The sequence below is a fragment of the Lepisma saccharinum genome, chromosome 2 (genome assembly GCF_977018435.1).
Source record: "Lepisma saccharinum chromosome 2, izLepSacc3.1, whole genome shotgun sequence".
In the NCBI taxonomy this organism is placed as follows: domain Eukaryota; kingdom Metazoa; phylum Arthropoda; class Insecta; order Zygentoma; family Lepismatidae; genus Lepisma; species Lepisma saccharinum.
Window position 1 is genome coordinate 54,542,107 of NC_139230.1, and position 20,389 is coordinate 54,562,495.

The following is a 20,389-nucleotide window of genomic DNA, read 5'->3' on the forward strand; positions in this document are numbered from 1 at the left end:
CACGCCTCTTGTTTTGAATGGCACGTCGCAATTTCCTTAGTGTTTCACAGTAATGGTCAGCGTTCACCGTTTCACCTCTGGGGAGGAAGTCAATGAGCAAAATGCCCTTCCTGTCCCAAAACACGGTGCACATCACTTTCTGTACCGACAGCGTCTGTTTGAATTTCTTCTTGACCGGAGATCCACTATGCCGCCAATGGATTGACTGCTGCTTGGTTTCCGGGGTGAAGTGCGAAATCCACGTCTCATCGCCCGTGACGATCCTGTCGAGGAAATCATCGCCGTCATCATGGTACCGTTGCAGGAATGTCAGTGCTGCTCCTGAACGTTTCATTTTGTGTTCGGGTGTCAGGTTTTTCGGCACCCACCTGGCACACAATTTTTTGAACAGCAGGCGCTGCGTGACAATCTCATGCAACACGGATCGCGATATCTGCGGAAAAAGGCTACTCAACTCCGTAATCGTGAAGCGACGGTTCTCTACGATGCGCTGCCGCACCAGCTCAACCAGAACATCAGTGATGAGGGACGGACGCCCACTGCGCTCTTCATCATGGACACTTTGACGACCTTCCGAAAACTGCCGACACCAGCGACGCACCATCTGCTTACTCATAATGTTCGGCCCATAGACCTCACAGAGCTGACGATGAATGTCAATTGGCGCAATGCTTTGTGCATTCAGGAACTTTATCACCGACCGAACCTCGCATGCAGCGGGAGAAGGAATACGAGCTTCCATTTCGGACCACTGCTGCCTCGCTACTGACATGCGGCGAGAGAAGGAATACGAGCTTCCACTTCGGACCACTGCTGCCTCGCTACTGGCGCCGGGCGGGATCTGTCCGCCTGGCACATGATTGATACGTCTTAGCTCTGCTGCGCATGCGCAATTTACACGGCTCATTATGTTTACTTTCACGGGGAAAAAATAGGGAAACTTACTTTTTGGATGCGCCTCGTATATATGGGGTGTAAAGGTAGGTATGTAGAGGGGGCCATTGGTAATATTTTGCGGGGAGGCCCAAGATTTGTAGATCCGGCAATGTCTCTATGTAAGGACGATCTGGTGTTTCGGGTGCTGAATTCAGAGCGGAGCTTAAGCCTATGGTGCAATGGAGATGATTTGTTATGAATACTATGGAATACCTTATTCAGGTAGATGTAATGTATTATCAAAGTGTTGTAAATCTTGCGCAATTGTTGGGAATTATTTTCTTGGGGGTGCATGTGAATGGTTCTTAAGCAATTGTTTTGGATTGTTTCAAGTTTCTTCAGATGAGTTAAGTTACCGACAAAAATAAGTCTAGCACCATAATCGAATACGGGACGAATAAAGGAAAGGTAAAAATGTATACTAAGATTGCAATTGAGATATTTACGAATTTTTCAAAATATGTAAATATGGTGATAAATGTTACGGATATAGTTATTTATTTGGAGGTTCAAATTTAGCTTGGAGTCCATAATGATTCCGAGATACTTTAAATAAATTCTCAAAGGTACTTTCGCGTAATTAAGGGTAATAGGGTAATATCTATCGTGTTAGCCGGGATTCCCTTACCAGTGTGAAGCACCATGGCCTTCGTCTTTGCAACATTAAGCTTCAGTTTTCAGTTTATTGATGTTGTAGCTACCAATTTAGTACTTTGGGGAATGAGATTTCCATTTTCTCCCTTACATCCTCGTACGTTTCTCCAACCTGAACAAGAAGGCAGTCATCTGCGTACAGAGTAATCGATAAATCTGAATGTATTAGTGTGATATCGTCAATAAATAGGTTGAATAATTTTGGGCCAGCACAGAGCTTTGTGGAATGCCGGAGGACACTGACTGCTCGGTGGAAAGTGAACATCCTACTTTCGTTGAGATTTTTCTATTCGCGAGAAAACTTTCAATCCAGAGAATTGTTTTGCTATAATCCTTTAATTTTTGTAAGAGCAACTTGTGGTCAACAGTATCAAATGCTTTGCTTACGTCCAGGGAAATTAATCCAACCAGGGGACTGTTTTTTCGGTCCAGTGTCTCGCGCCATTTATAACTAAACTAAGTAATAATAATTACGAGGACGCATCCTTCCTGAATCCAAATTGTCGATCAGACATAAGAATAAGATTATTTGTTTCCAGGAAGGTAGTCAATTGCCTGTCTATTACCACCCTCTCTAAAACTCTGCTCAAAGTAGGGGTTAGAGAAATAGGCCTATAGTTAGACCCTAAGGTAGGAGATTCAAATTTCTGGATTGGGGTTGTTATGGAGTGCTTCCAGCTCGTTGAAAATCGGCCACGTTGGAAGGACGTGTTTATTATGTCGGCGAGGGGCTCTGCTAAAAGTGGGGCCAATACCACCAGAACGCTGTTGGGAATGCCATCAGAACCTCCCGCCTTTTTAACGTTTAATTTATTAAGAATTGCCAAAACTTCATCGACCGTAACAGATTTTAATGTGAATTCTTCAATTTGCTTGACAATAGTTAAATTGGGGTCTTCTCTTAGTATATTTACGCCTGAATTGTTGGGAATAACGTGCGCCGATGATTTGCAGATATTAGAAAGATGAACATTCAGATAATGAGCTATGTCGGACGGGCTTGTTAGGCGGACATTGTCGTTTTTGATTCTCTACCCGTGATCTCATTGATAAGCTTCCATTTGCAGCCGTTATTGCTAGTGGTCTGGTTCACCATATCTCTGTAGTAATTTACTTTTGCCTGCCTAGTAATTGTTGTGCAATGATTTCTGAAAGATTTGTATTGGTCGCACTTATAGTCGCAGGAAGGGTCCACCGCTATAATTTGTGAATTTTACGGGTAGTAATTAGCTTCCTTGGCGTACGCGTTATATTAATTTTGAGAGTGGTGTAAACGAGAGAATGGTCACTCGTATCCTCATAGACAGTTCATGTAACTGTGTGCAAGTTAGGGTTCGATGAATAAATGTGGTCAATTAACGATTCGGATGTCCACGTAATTCTTGTAGGCAGAGTAACGAGTTGTTTGTGTCCTAGAGCTGATCAAGTTTCGAATAATGTGTTTGTGTCTTGGTCATCTTTCAGTAGATTTACATTCATGTCTGCTCTCCTAGGAATATGGATAGTTGGCTTGATGGTAAGCTTGTGATCGTCGTTTGCAATATTTCGCACGCTCTTCTAACCGAACCGCTAGGAGGTCTATATCCACAGCCAACAATAACACTTTTATTTGTTTTAGAACACGAGACTCTCACCCAAAGCCCTTCAAGGTCACTTTCATTGACCGAGGCTACGTGAAATGCAAGAAAGCTGTTCCTAACGAAGAAAGCAGTGCCACCTGCTAGGGTATCTCCGTCATTTCTAAACAGATGGAAACTAGGGAAATCAATCAATTCGAAATTATAGAACCTTAATTATGGTTGACCGGAACCTTTCTTCCACGCCAATTTAAATACGGTCCAATTTCGGTACCGAAATAAAACAATACGCAACTTGGACAGTATTTAAATTGTCCGAGGAAAAAGGTTCCGGTCCCTGTTACCAAAACCCATTAGAATTTATGGGTTCCTAGAACTTTAACAACCCTGCTTGAAACTGAAAGTCCAGTCTCGATTAGCCTATCTGAGCAAAAAATTGATTTAAATAAAAGGTTCTTCATGTTATTCTACTTCTTGGGTTAATCATGACGACGATGACGAGGATGACTAGCCCTTAGACGCCGGGACCCTTTTTACGCAATAAGATCTGAACGCAGAGCTTGTTTTCAGCGTGAAGTTTACAATTTTGCAAGGTTTTTCAATAAAAATGTATATCTCACTAACTACCAATGCTAGAGTTGAATTGGTCTTCCTAAGCCCACATTATGCACAGTAAGGCTAATTGGGACTGGACATACAGTTTAAAGTGGGATCCGAACCACTGTGTGCCTCCATCGGGTATCGAACCTGGGAACTCTTCATTACAAGGTGACGACGCTACCACTGTGCCATCGGGGAGGCTGACCAATGCTAGAGTTGAGCCTACAAATTATAGCTAGCTTTTTTTTTTAATCTAGTCTAGGCTACAAGCCTATGATGAAGAATCCCAATTTTCATTTACCAAATACAAGATGATGAAGAAAGTAAGGATTTTTTTTATTATTATTATTATTTACGAAATTTGAACTTCGTCAGGGACCTACGTAGGCAACACCAGGACGTTAGGGTTCACACTTGCCATTCCCATGGCAAGAATTGTGCACTTGCTACTAATACTTTTGGAGAAAGAAAAATATTTTCTAATGTAAAAGCCATGCTTTTCTCTGCAGGAAATTTAAGATTTCACACGGCTTTCAATAAAAATTTATATCACTGTAACTATGACTGCTAGTTACAAATTATAACCTATTTTTTCAGTACAGTCTAGGCTACAAGCCTGTGTAAAGAAACAACAAATTTTCACTTACCAAATAGGAGAAGAAATTTAACACCCATTTTATTTTTATGAAATTTGAACTCAATCGATCCCCCACCTAGGCAATGCCGGGACGTGAAGGTTCAAAACATTACCTGCATATTTCCTGATATGTGATCCATTCTCGTGGCAAGAATTGCACATTTGCAGTTGATACTTTAAGAGGAAAAAATATCCTATTGTAAAAGCTGTGCTCTTTTTTTGTGTGTGTGTGTGGGAAATTCACATGTTCGATGCACTGATCACCTTTCACTGTTTCCTGGTTTTCAAGACCGCTACTTCTTCAAGTGGCTCCTTAATTGTCCTCATGATGCTGGGTCAACACCTAAAATTTTTTAGCTCCCACCAGGACCACTCGCACCAAAGGTGAGTTAATTTTAAAAAGTATCATGCTTTTTTATGATTATGATAACTTTTTGAAAAACATTAAACTTAAAAAGCTAGTACATAAAATTATAGAAATATGCTGTAGTTTTATAATGAAGATTTAATGGGTTCCTATGATGATAAAACAATTTTATGCAACATAGTGTACAAAATAAAATGTAAGAAATCAAAACTCTATCACAATAAGTCCTAGTATATACTTCCATTGCTACTCAGCAAGTTGATTCAATATTTTAATCCTAGTATCTCCAATAAAATTTATTACAAATGTAACTAGGTCATTAATCGTATTATCTGTTTCTTACATGCGATATTGATAATCTGAACATGTTCTGTTCTTATAATTGTAATATAGATTCAATTGAACATTGTCACCTTGAAATCAAGGGGTCTGGGTTTGATAACCAGTGGAGGAACATAGTAATTCAGATCCCACTTAAAACAGGTCCAGTCGTGATTAGATTTTCTTTGCATGAAGTGGATTATATGAAAGACAAGTTTCTTGCAGGGACATCTTAACTTTCTCTGTAATTGTGCATGTTACTTTTCATTATCACAATTTAAAGAATAATGTGTGAAAAAGTTTTTGATTTTAATGTTTCAACACTGATGTTGGTAAAATTATATTAAAATGGGTAACAAGGGGGATAAAAAAAGATACAAACAGCCCTCAAGCAAAGATATCCCACTAATGTAAAATACATGTTATTTTAATTGTCCTCATATTATTTACATCCCCCTGCTTAAGTCTCGCACTATTTACACTAAAATGTATACTAATTAGGCTCTAGATATGATATATCTGTAGTCTCTCTTGACTAACTGCTTCATCTGGAGAAACCTTTTATTGTGAGTGAAAACCATTACAAATTAGTCACTCAGTTTTTCACAGATAGGCCCATTTTGTACAATCTATCTGGAACAATACTATCAAAATGAGATTAAGTTTATTATACAAGTACATTTTTAGTATCATATTAATTACTTCACTCCAACCAGTGCTCGAAGTGACGAGATGCAAGGGATGTCCCCACCACATAAATTTTACATCACCTATCCATCATATCTAACATCAGCCTCAACTAGCCTAAGAAGGTGGGGAAGCAGTGTTAAATAATCAAAACAAATAGAAAAAAAAAAGGCAGGAATGAGTACGAGTATTGAAAAAAAAATAGTGACAAGATAATATATATTCTAGTAATTCCTGTGAACTAAATAATTAAAACGTATATACAGGTTGGGAGCAAAAGCTTAAATTCTCGTTTGTGTTTTGAAAAACTCTACTCATCTGTATTTTGTTTTTCTCTTTTCCTTCTTCAGGGTTTTTCAAAATGTCAACTAAAGTTGAACCTTTGCTCTGAACCTACAAATACTTTTTTCATTATTTGGTCCACAAACATTGAAACAATGCATACATTCAACAAGTTTCACCATAAAAATGTCTGAAAATGACAGTATCATTAATATCTTGCCTAATTGTTACATATCATGGAAATCATTGAACATTGGAACCAAATGATTTATCTTTCCTACTAGGTCGAAAGATTACAGAATCCTCCCTCTATTGTTGAAAATGTGTACAATAGGTAGAAATAACAACATAAATATTAAAAATATCAACAATTGTTTTATTGAATTTCAACATTACATTTTGGGAAAAAGAAAAATGTCCTTTTTTTTGGCGAGGAAAATTCATTGTGAAAACAACATCTTTGACAACAAAACTTTGTCAATTAGTACATTCTTAAAATGACATAGTTGTAGAAATTTAGAAAGTTAAGTTTTGTTTTATCTTCTATGTATACTTGCGACTTCCATCTCTAATTTACTTGTATTTTTAGACTAATAAAGTAATAATAAACAATACCAAATATACACTGCACAAAAAAAATGTCACTTCAGTATGAAATCAAAAGAACATATGCAAGAAACTTATTGAAGGAACAAAAAGAACACACAGAAATTACTCCATTGTGGATCTCTCTCAATCCAGAACATGGTGTTCATAGCAGTGACATATGTTGGCTACTTCTTTCACTTCTGTTTACCTTGAATGTTACTACTTTTTTCTTTTGAGCAGTATGTGTAAATTGTAGCTTTCATTAACCTAAAAGTAATTTCATTCTGCACTATAGCAAAATACTTCCAGCAAGTAATAAAAGAAAAACATGTAACAACTAATAATATTTATATTTTTTATATTATTAAGTCTGACTGCTAATTATTGCTGCCTTTATTAAAAATACACTATATTTTCTCATATGCTGAATACTTAGTAAAGGTTGCTAATCTTTTTACGTAAAATCCTAATGAGTTGTGTATGGCACTGAATATTTGGTACAATATAATGTCACTGTTGCATCTTTTATGAGAGTGCTCTTTACTTTCAGAAGTTTATAATACATTACAATACCTTACAAGAAAATAAAAAAAATGAACTCTCACAAAACAGTAGTTTCCTATGAACTATAACTAGAAGCCTTGATTTTTCTCAAAAGTCTGGTAATAATTAAGTGAAAGTTGATGGAATTATACTGTGCAGAACCATACTACATGCAGGCAATTCTTGATATTAATCTTTTGAGGACTGGGCTTTACAGGTACATTTCTACAGAAATGTTTTTTATCCGTATTGCATTTAAATAATGAAAGTTAAAACAAAATTTGACAGGCCACCACAAACTGAACCGAATGAAAAAAATATACAATCCATCACAAAAAAATAGCACCACTGCATTTGTGCTGTGCTTTGAATTATGTGATCTTCCAGCAACTGGACAATATAGAAAACAATTTATTTTGCTCCGAGCCTGTGAACCAGATAAGAGCAAGGGTGGAGCCATGGTCACATACAAGGTGGATAAATATCATGATTTTTATTAAATCACGCTAAACATGCAATTTTTAAGTGGTGCTATTTTTTGTGATGGACTGTAGTATGTAGCACTGTAATGTTCCTACAATCATGCAAAGCTGCACCAAAAATTGTTAAATACTTCTTGGGAAAATAATAACAACAACAATGTATAATGCTCCTAAGAAGAAGTAGTGCATCAATTTTTGTGGAAAATTTCAGTTATAGCATGGTACCACAAATGGAAATCACTTGAAACTTGCAGGTAATCACCATGAAAGAGCAAAGCAAAAATGTGACTACAGGTATTTTGGAATATTTACTCTAACTGCATTGCATTCTTAATTCACTGCTGGCACCTTGTTAGTGAAGGACTGGGGGTGAAATTTGAGGAATTGTAGTTACATGGCTGTACTATGAGAGGGATAATCATTTTCAATTGGTAGCAATTAGGGGGCCAGGCATGATATATCCAATGAACGAAATTTTCACACTTTTTTAATGCATTTTTTTCAAAATGTGGGGACTGAGTGATGTCATCAAAGAGCAGTCCTTTGTTGTGATTATCTGCAAATTTAAATTTAAAGTTATTTGCATCCATAGATCGAATGCCAGAGCCACATTTCAAAAACATTGCAGACCTTTCCTTCAAAAAAAAAAAATAATAAACAAAATGAATTTTTAAAATAACATCTAAAATAAAATGTTATGGACTAACAAGTCCTCAAGAGTATGACAGTAAAACATTCTTACATCATGTGTCAGCAACATACTTGTTAAAAACTACACAAAACATGTGAACAGCATGATCAAAAACACTTTAAGAGTTTTTTATTGTGTTGTTTGTGTGGTGTTGTTTTCAACGGTCTTCAAGAGGTTAAAGGTGAAAGGTAAAATTAATGAACTTAAAAAACATGTATAAAACTAAAAAAACTTGTGTGGGAAGAGGAAGGAGAATGGCTTCATTTTATTCTGTAAACTTCATTAGTGAGATTAGTGTTAAAGGATTTAGGAACATATACCATATTAAAATGATACAACAAAAAATGTTAAAGCAGAAGAGAGGGACAAAGTTCAATTATCTGACAACATGTTTTCATTGGTGAAACAAAATAATGGAAATGAGCTTATTTTCTTTTAAAAATGTGAAAGCTTTTCCAAAAAAGTAAATATTGTACAGAGCCCCTTGGGGTGGTTTCTTTGAAAGAAGCTGGAATTGAAGAATGGACATTTCCACTACAATATGAAATATGTTGTAAGTAGATTAATTTTACAGATAAGATACGGAAATCAAATGTGCAAAATATCTCTGCAATATCTGTTTTTGTTCAGTCCTACAGTTTAAAGTGGGATCTACTATGTCCCTCCACTAGGTATAAAATTTGAGACCCATTGATTACAAGGCAATGCATTACCACTACACCAGTGGAGGCCCTCAAAGGAACATCCATACCTACGTCATACATCAAACCTGGAACCTTTGGTGGTGGGTAGTAGCAGCATAACTTGGGCCTAACTTTAGGGGGTCAGAACGTGAACCTCAAGCCCCAGGAGGTCATTGTAAATTTGAGAGAAAGGGGTAAAGATTAACTTTACTGTGCAACTTATTCAGACATACCAAACAGATATCTATCTGATTATTTACAAATAAGTCCTATATTTTGCCTACAATAATTACAAAGTCAATGGTAGGCATATATAATCAGGATAAATACTGGTATACAAGGGTTCATAGCAATGGTGTGCAAAAAAAATTAAAAATAATAAAAAAAAATTTAAAAAATATTAAAAGTTCTCTCTCTCTTAATGGCCTCTATATGATGTGAAAGTTTGCACAGTGTCCCACTGTAAATGCTGTTTATTCTGTATTTCAAGAAGAGACTGAGACTTTCCTTTCAAGAATGAGATGGATGCTTAATAATTGAGACACGAATGAGACAGATACTTTAAATCGAGATGAGACTGAGAATTTACAACTTGACACAAAACCGAGACACTTCAAGTCTCATCTTAACTTGATACCATCCCCAGTGGCAAAGTGATCGGCTAATAAGATTAGGCAGCCATTTCCCAAAATATTGATTTGGTTTGGTTTGATTTTGAGTTTTAAGTCCACTTATACACAGAAGGCTCACTCGGACTGGACCTACAGTTTAAAGTGGAATCAGAACCACTATGTGCCTCCACCAGGTATCAAACCAGGGACCCCTTGCATTACAATTATGGAAAATTTTGATGCATATAAGTTTCTAATTATTTGTAAAAAAAACTGGTCAGTAACAAATTTTAGAAGCAACAGTTTTTGTAAAGTTGAGAACACGTGCATGTTTACAGTTTCATTTATCTTCCACCTGGGTACTAGAGATATTTAACAGAAGAATGATCATTACAGAGCATGGCATTCTATCCCAATATTGTTCCCTCTTTCATTATTTAAATCTGTACAGATCATAAAACTGCTGTGTACATTGTCTCTCTGTAGGCTTCATAGTTAACTCAATGTTCAAAGAGCAGATGGCAATCCAGCTACAACCCAATAAAAATGAACATAGCAGATCATGTTTTGAGCACACTGCTGGCCATGCAACTTCGGAAGTCTCATTTTTGCCTTAAATTGAATGCACAGAAACACAAGAGTGTATTTTTTAAATTGTTGTAAAAAAAATAGTGGGAATGTCCATTATTGTTTCTATTATGGACTCTAAAAGAATAACAATTTGTAGCGGGAACTAATATCTATGTATAATGTGATATTCACAATATTCTGTACACAGAACATGGAAAACGTAGGAGAATGAAGCAAAAGATGAATGTCTTTTTTAATTGTTGTTTTAAGTCCACTTTATGTACAATAATCGGGACTACACCTACAGTTTAATGTGGGTTCCGAACCAGCTTCCACTGGGCATCAGACCCAGGACCCCAATAGATGAATGTAGCTGTAGTGCTAAAATGATAAAATATATAAATCTTTCAACAACCTGTTGACACCAGGGTCTTCACTGGGACCACAGAAACATAAAACGTGTACAATACTAATAAAAATTACAAGGGAAAGGGAGGTGGTAGGATATATTTATTGCTTTTACACACATTTTATGTTTCTGGTCCTTATGAAGACCCTGGCGTATGAGGGTTGAAACATAATTGTGCTTTATCATTTTACTGCTACAGGTATTTTATCTATGGTTTCATTCATCACAATAAGTTCGGTAATGAACATTTTCTATGAATTTTAGTGTGGCAAAATTATTTATCTTGGCATATTATAACACCATGAGACTTCTTCTGTGATAATTGGGATTGAATGAGCATTCCGTTGTAGTATGCCATGAAGAAAGGTGACATTAGGAACTGCAACTGGCAAACTCAACTAAAAATTCACCTGGCAAACTCCCCAAGAAGGAGAGTTGAGTTTGCTTTCAAGTCTGCTTTATGCACAGAAATGCTAGTTGGAACTGGACCTACAGTTTAAAGTGGGATCTGAACCACCATGTGCCTCCACTGGGTATCAAACCTAGAACCCTTTGATTACAAGGTGATGATGTTACTACTACACTGTCAGAGATACCCTGGCAAAGAGGAGAAGAAGACAGGGATGTACAGAGAATGTGATTAAATTTCACATTTAACAATGAAATAATGTACAAGTTTGTATTAAACTCAGATTCAATAAATTGTTAATATACAGAGTTTTTAACTTTAACATTCATCCAGTCAAGATTATATCCTTTTATGTAGCCATGTCTCATATATAGTGGAACTAGGATTTTACATTTTTCAGGGAATGTGGTGAAATGTTGTTACATTTTACAATATTGGGATCATGTAGATTAAATGTATACCACAGAAGAATGTAAAATCAGGGATCCATTGTACTATTGTAGTTCAATTTTGCAGGCAAGAAAGTCATGTCTATCACAAGTGAGGTGGCAATTCAGGTAAACTGAAAGATTATGAGAGTCACATGGAAAACTGAATGATCTGATGGTTGTGAAATTTGATGTGAATCATGATACCACATAAACAGGCATATATATATATAGGGGCCTTTGTTACATCACAAAAACTTCAGTACTATCAGCTATCACAGAACTGGAGAGGAACTGTCCAACGCAGAAGTCAGTCAATATTTTCAAGGCACTTCACAAATACAAGGAGTACAATGATGGTAAAAATTCCATATGTATTTGAACATGGAGTAAAGCTGTTCCGCACAGAACTGGTGGAAACACATGCAAACTTTGGCATTTATTACAGGGACAAAGAGAATCAACTAAATATACTTCCTGGAGAGAAGAAACCCATTGCCAGGTACTGTCGCATTACTCTACCGGAAGTTCTACTTGGTTTGATTTGACTTTGTTATTCTGCCACTTTTGGCTAATCACAACGAGGATGTGTGATGATATGATGAAATTGGTGAAGGGACACTCACAAAGAACACCTATGCCCAGGTCGGGATTAGAACTCAGGACCTACTCTGTGTAGCACTCTGCCATGGAGGTTGGCAAATTCTATTTGGTGTCCAAGTCTATTCACCATAGAACCATCAGCCCAACATCATGCAATGTGATCAAAAACAATGCAGATTGCACTTAGCCCTTACAAGTTGAAAAGATTAACCTACATGGTTACTTATCTGTGCTACAAATGGTCAGAAATTATTAAGTTCCAGTATATTGTTGGTATGCACACAAGTTGGTATATTTGATTTGACAGTTACTGCACCATACTATGGTGGGAGAACTACTGTATATCCTTTAGAACAAAAGATGTGAAAAAGAGAAGCACTTTAGCATTGAATGAGATAAAAAGACATTATGCTGATCCTCAGGACAAAGAAGTGATAAGTTTGTTTAAATATTTAAAAGAAAAATAATGGAAAGACAAAACTGTGCACTCAATTTCAGATTTTCAATTTTATAAAAACCTAAATTGCACAAATTTATATTTTTGTCACTCTTCTGCCACTTTTGGCTAATTGTGACGATAAGGATGAGTGAAAATTTAAGAAATTGAAAGATAAAAGTGCTGAAGGGACATGCAAAAAGAACACCCGTGCCTAGACTGGGACTCAAACCTTGAGTTTTCACTTTAAGTCAACTTTATGCACAGAATGGCTAATCGGGACTGAACTACAGTTTAACGTGGAATGCAAACCACTATGTGCCTCCACCAGGTATCGAACCTGGGACCTCTTAATTACAAGGAGACAACGTTACCTGGGAACTTTGGGTGAGATTGAAAGTTAACACCTTAATGTGCATGGCGAACGAGCTGGTAAGTTCAAAATTATTGACAATGCTATCACTAAATTGACAGACTATTATCGGCCAATGCCAAATAAGTACCAATCGGTTTCATCTCTAATATGAGTGATGCAATGTGATTAGAATGGTGTGTGTGACTCAAAAATGTGCAGAACTTCAAAGTGAATTTAAACAAAAACAACAAAGAAAGTAAAAAGAAAAAGATTTTGTAAAAATAACAATGAAAAATCAAGGATCCTTTACATAACTTTTCATAAAATATGAAAATACTAATAGTGTTTGTAGGTGAAAACTCAGACTAACACATAAAAACCATGCCTATGCCATTTCTTCATTAAAAAAATATAAACTGCTTGTCCACCATCAAACTTTACAATTATTTGACTATCAGAAATATTTTCTTTTTCCAGTCTGGTTAGTTATATTGACAACTTACAAAACTGTGTCACATTATCACAAATTTGGCTCATTACTGCCTGACTTGTTAGGTAATTTGGATTACCCAGAGATAGTCCTACTGACTCATTTACAAAATTACAAGTTGATAAAAACAAAAGGAACATACAATCCAAAATCTTATGTAAAAATAGCTTCTTACAACACTTTACACACACACACAAGTATAAATACTTCTCCACCTTAATTTAAGAGCCTGACTTTATCTTTAAGGGTGTCTTCAACATGACACTGAAGATAGAAACAGGCAAACTGTCGACACTTGAATTTGTTGATTTTTTCTAATTCCAATTATCATCCCTCATTCAAGAGGATACCACATCTATAGCAAATTTAAATTTAAGTTTCCATTGTTTTAATTTAACAGTTATAACTCCAGCCAAGAAAATTTAACTCTAGAAAGGCTAATTTCTTCTCCAATGCAATCATTACCACTTCAGAATCCTAATAATCTGGCACATGCTTTGCAATGGCTTTTCCTACTTCCTTCATCGTCATGTATGGATCAACATTTACATTGTTAACCTGCAAGAGGAAGCAATTTCATAGTATTGATACACATAAAATGTTACATGTCTTATTAAAAACAAACTGTTTTTAACCCGTCGTTGGTCGTGCGAGAAAAGTTATGTCGATGGTCGCACACGGTCTCAGAGTCCAGGTTTTTAAAATATGTCGAATTAATGGTCTAAAATGCCAAATCCACAATTATTATGATTAGATCTTTTATTTCAACAATTGAGATTGTATAAAACTATAAAAATTGAAATTCTATAAAATTATAAAAAGGTACTCTTCGTTAATCGGGCATGGAATGGCATATCGGATTTTCAGTGAAAACTAGGTACGCGTATCACGCATGGACTCAGACAGCAAGTGGCTTCAACGAACCCTACCTAGCCGCTCGAATATCTTAATAACATTGAAAACAAAATCATGGAATAAAAGAGAAAGGTTAGAAACTCAGCTAGACAGAGGGAGGGTGTTGACAAAACAATCACTGATAAATAACGACGTTAAAATCAGGCACTCGGAATGAGAGACTGTGCACGACCAATGCAGGGTTAATAACAACCCATCTGGATGGCAAACCGTGCTTCTATTAGGCCTGAAAGTTGGGGGTGCCCAAAAGGAGAGGGAGGATTATGTCACTGGCCACACCATCAAAACTTTGGGGGGATTTATCCTTAAAAGAATATAAAACTCAACACTTATACATATTTTCTAAAAGATATGTACAAAAGTTAGTACATTAGGTGCACCATATTTAATCCATTAGATTTAGAAAGGAAGTATTTAGGGATGCCCACAAGTGGGTTTGTTCCCATGGGCAGGTTGCATCCACCCAACTTTAGGAGGATAATTATTTTTTTTTTAGATTGAGATTTGATTCAGTAAACAGTACAGCATTGGACACAAGTGGAATTATGTTATCAATTGCTACTATATAAATAGCAATTTGTAAACTGACAAGGGAATTATAATGGGTAATATGTAGTATTAGGGGGGCAATATACAACTCTTAAATTGTCACATGAATTCTGGTGAGAATTGAGGATTTAACATTTGGGAGGACAATATCCAACTCTTTAAGTCTTAGATTATGGTGAGAATTTTAGTTAGGGGAGGGATGACCATTAAATTGAGGGGAGGGGATATCCAGCTCTTGTGTATTGCTATTATGTCTTACACTGTTGGAAAATTCTGGTGTTGGGACAGAGGAATTATTTTTGTAGGGGACTAGAATCCATTGGGAAGTCATTTACTATCAAGGGGGGTTTAATCTGGATTACTCTCAAGAGGGGGTGTGGTTAGTGTCATAAGCACACCCTTTTGTTCCTCTTAAAACAAGCATCAGATACATGAAAAAGCAGTGATGTAAAATATAACACTAACTACTAAATAAGAGATCCATGGGCACCCGGAAGGAGGGTGAGGTGTTACTTGAACCTCCCTGTAAAATGAGAAAAAACATTTACTTCATTGTTTTCGAGCATGTAAATGAATATACTGTGCATCTGGTACATCTTGGTGGTGGTAATATCTTAATTTGGTTCAAATAAGTGAAATATAATTCGACACTTCCCCGAAAAAATGTTCCTGTCTCCTGAAATGGCTCATTCACCCCAGTACAGATTCTAGTGTTACCATTTTCCTCCCAAATGGTTTGCTGGAGAGGAGGATGTTATGTTCACCTAAAACTGATTAGTGATGGCCTGGGAGCAACATTTTGTCCTGGCATCATGGTAATCCGGTCCATATCAGAATATGGCAAACAAAAGAGATTTGTGTTTGCATGTTCACTCTTGTGAATCTCTCCTTACCAAAGCCAAACTTGTCAGTAATGCTATTTCTATTTCAGTTAAAGAACATCTGTGTTTCCTTTTGTAAATTCAACTGCTGATAACTTTTTTGGGAAGGGTATGAGGGGCATCCAAGACAAATTTAGAAACTCACGCAAAGCAACCATGCAGACAGATCACATTGTGCTAAAGTAATGGTAACACCTTTACATATTTACTCATTTTCTTACATACTGCTATCTCTTTCCGGTAATTGCTGGGACCGTGGAAAGTAACCCTTGTGACTAAATTATGGCTGAACAGCAATTGAAGTATTGAGAGGTGATAGAATTTTTGATGCTAGAAGGGCTTCCACCTAAGGCCATCCACACCCGTTTGGTCAAGGTATACAAAGACACTTCCTCTTTTCTTGCCACCATTTACAACTGGGTTAACGAGTTCAAGAGAGGAAGAAAATCTATTTAAGATGGACCAGCTCCATCGCAGTCAAGAACTGTCCGAACTCCAGAAAACCTTAAAAATTTAGAAGAACTAGTAATGACAGACAGAAGATTGAAACTGTCGGAATTAGCACAGACAATGGGCATTCTGAAATCTCCAATTCACCTGATGCTGACGAAGGATTTGATGATGAGAAACACGTCTGTGCGGCGGATGCCAAAGTCGCTCACACCACTTCAAAAGCAAGATCGGGTTGACATTTCGAATGAAAATTTGGAATTGGCGAGATCTGCAAAAAAAAAAAAAAAAAAAAAAAAAAAAAAAAAAAAAAAAAAAAAAAAAAATAATAAATAAATAAATAAATCTGTCTAACATAGTAACTGGGGATGAGATGTGACCCAAAAAAAAGCAGGCTTCAATGCAGTGGAAGCACAAGGGCTCTCCTCTGCTTAGGAAGGCAAAAGTTGAAAAATCAAGAAGAAAACTGTTGCCGACTGTTTTTTGTGACTGCAGAGGGCCACTGCTGATCAAGTTCCATCCCAGATATACCACGATCAATGGTGTATCGTATCCAGACAGAAACTTTGGCCAAACTGTGTCATACCAATCACCAGAAGAGGGGGACTAATGACAGGTACTGGTGAAATTGTTGCATTATAATGCACACCATGCACGTCTCACATTGCCAGGCCTGCTGTGGACAACAGAGGCTCAGGATGATTAGTCACTCTAACTTATTCACCGGACCTGGACCCCAGTGACTATTTTCTGTTTCGACATTTCAAGTCTGAGTTGAAGTGGCAGCAATTTGACACTGACGAAGATGTCACGTGTGCTGTGAACTCATTTTTTGAGTCTCACGATGAATCCTTCTACAACACTGGAATCATGAGTTTGGCATCCAAATGAGAAAAATGTATTAATAGTGGGGGAGACTATATTGAAAAATAAAGTGGGTGTTTGGTGACCACATGCTATTTTGTATGTGTTTCTAAATTAGTTTTGGACGCCCCTCATATTTTTTCATCTGTCTCCTAACCACGTTGGCTTTGTCAATAATAATTATTAAGTTTACCGTTTCTCTATGTCTCACTTATTTAATATAGCATTCATGGATGACTAATAGTTATCTCAACCCTAATTCAGTATTTATTGTTAATCTTCACCATTAAATTAGTAATCATCTCAACCCTGCTTCTTTGCCTACCTTATGTAAATTAGATTTTATAATTACAGCAGGACCAGGAACTTGCTAACACATAAAAAGAAAGAGCAATAAGCCTAAACATTTTTGTCAATTGGACTGTTGAATTCGAAGTACATGTTTTGATGGTGCAGATTAAAAGAAATTGAAAAACTTTGTAAAATTTGACACCATGGAACAAGCAAATACCATCCACAAAAATTACGAAACGTAACATTTTCAAATTGTTACATCTGTGTCAAGTCTCAAAAACTAATGATGTACAGTCATGGACACTTCTGGGTTGTAACGATTCCATTGAAAGTTAATGGAAATGTTATAACCCAGAAGTGTCCGTGACTGTACAACAGTCAGCATCTTGCAACTATAAAGAGGGCTTAGTCCATTCATTTTCTCTAGCCTTTTTACAAATTTCAAATGTCATGTCCAGCAGATTGAGCTGCCTGCTCAACTCAGGTTGATTGCCTATGCTATTAGATTATAATGATGTTATATGACATCACATTAACATCAATGATTTCAAAAGCACAGTTTTGGGGTAAAATACACAGCGAACTTTGGTGTTTCTGTGTACGTGATGACTTTATTGATCCAAATTGGTCCACGACTGGCTGAACAAGCCCTTCTGGCATTTATCGGTTCTCCAGTGAAATTACCTATGAAAAAGGGATATTTGAATTCTTATATGTTTTAGCAACTTTATCATTTACCTGATATTTTACCAACTTTTCATGCCATTTTGGGATGATTCACATGTTTTTGGTGCTAAACGTGCGAAAAGAGAAGCTGGAAAAGAGTAAATATCACAGGATCCTATGAAAGTATTGACACCTCATTAAATTAACCCATTACCTGTGGTGGATAGACTCTCTGAAAGTGGTCCTTTTTTGCGGAGCATCTACACAAAGACAGTATTTCACAATTAATGGTTCTAGTATTGCGACAAGTCATTTTAATAGACACCACTTTTTGTGCTATTATTAGTCTATGTGTGCTATTGGCAATCAAACAATTCTTTGTTGATGTTTGTCAGTTCCTGAAAAATATATTTTTTTTGCAATATGAAATTAGACAGGGAGACATGGTGGTCTAGTCGGTAGGGTGTCTGACTGCCATGTGAGAGACCTGAGTTCGATTCCTGGGGTGGGTGATCCAAGGTCGGGATATTACCGGCCTTTTCCCTGCATAAATCAGCCCTGGGGCTCACCCAGCCTCAAATAAATGGGTACCTGGAGGCAACACTGGAGGGTAAAGGCAGACAGAGAATAGATTGCTTTCCTTATTTTCATTATGCGGCAAGTCTTTTTATACTTATTTTTTAGATTATTTATGATAAAAAAATTGTGGTTGCATCTATATATAGATGATTTCTTTTTGGATGCACTTTCCTTCAACATTGCCACAGGGAAGGACAAAGAAGTGGATGTAAAAATTTTCTTGCTCACTTCACTCACAATAATGTATTACAAAAATGTGTGTTGTCGTTTTGATGAAGTGATTGTGAAGTATTTTATGCAAATAGGCTATAGCATGCATTTCTTTTTCCAAAGTTTTGACCCAAAAATCTGTGGTGCATGTTACACTTGAAGTAATTCCAACAGCTAACCTGAAACCACACATATTTTTCACTATGTCACTGCATATAAAATGTATATATCAACAGGCATAAATACAAATTATGGCCACGAGTTTGTCAACGTTCACAGGAAAATATCATAAACAACAATCATTAAAAATTGCTTCCTCAGTGATTGTTCACCTTCTAGTGGAATGTTTTGTATAATTGAGCAAAGTTGTGCCATTCTGGTGGCGATTGAGTGTGTACCTCTCATTACATGGGAGCCGAATCTTGCAAGAAATAAAGGAAAAGAGCTTCCTCAAAAACCATGCCCAGATTAGAAACTATAACAAACAGATGATAGTGATTCCTGGGTACTGTGTATAACATAATCAAGTGTGCATCTCTTGTCACACAGGAGACGATGTGAGAAATAATGGAAAATAGCTTCCTCAAAAATCCTGTCCAGGTTAGGAATTATACTGGACAGATGCTAGCAACTCCTGGGCATTGCATATAATATGTATATATCAACAGACGTAAATACAAATTACAGCCACAAGTTTGTCAATGCCCACAGGAAAATATTGTAAACAAGCAGTCCTGTTGCTGTTTTCCTGAGCAGACCTCAGAACTTGCAATGGGTGACTCATTACTAGATCTCGGATTTTAGGTTTTTAACCTATTTTTCCCTTTACAGGTATGTAAGAAATAATAAGTTATGCCAGTGTTTTGTTAAAAAATGCAACAACTGATGAAGTTTTATAGTGCCTAAAAAATCTAGTTTGCTTGTTAGAACCTATTTTAGGTTTATGCACCTAAATCAAGCCTTTTTTAAGGTTTTTATATATTTTAAAGGTTTACAGGATTTTTATCTCACACAGAGGCATTTTCTTTATTTGGTCACGAAAAAATTCAATGACAAATATGTTTGAAACATACTCTCTGTCGATATCCCTTCCTCCAAGTTCATCATGATATTTCAAAGTTCTAAAGAAAGCAAAATGTCTGGTGCCACTGTTACCTGTACAATCCAAAGTGGTCTGACCTGCGTGGTCTTTCTCACTTTCGCGTCACTTTGGTGCTTTGTGGCATTCGCGCCTTGCAAACTAACATTTCAGCATTGAAGTTTGCACCACTGACTATGTTTTTGTTGAAAGATTATTTTCAGCATATAAGATGATCCTCACAGACAAAATTGCGGAGTTTGACTGTGGATAACATGAAAAAAGATTTTTGCCTAACTATACGGCGAAGAGTGGATTTTAATAGCAAATTTCCAGTGGTAAGTTCTGCCATCGCTATAGGGTTAGGCAACACACATAACATTATGCAAGATAGTGCATATTTCAGGATATGGGTGTCCCATTTTCACTGCCGGTGACTATACCTAATCAGCATTTTTCAGGAATTTTGAACTATTTGAAGTTTTTTTGAACCTACTTCAAGATTTTTCGAGCATAACTTAAGATTTTTAGGACCTACTTTACG

General features: G+C 36.5%; 1 protein-coding gene across 1 annotated transcript in view; it reads right to left on the bottom strand.

The window, feature by feature from the left end:
- Positions 1-6,452: 6,452 nt before the first annotated feature.
- Positions 6,453-20,389, bottom strand: part of LOC145984039 (uncharacterized) — a 59,677-nt gene continuing 45,740 nt past the window's right edge. The window contains exon 8 of the mRNA XM_083117377.1: positions 6,453-13,917. Coding sequence (XP_082973503.1) covers positions 13,837-13,917 — 81 coding nt within the window. The 3' untranslated portion in view covers positions 6,453-13,836. The remainder of the gene's footprint in view (positions 13,918-20,389) is intronic.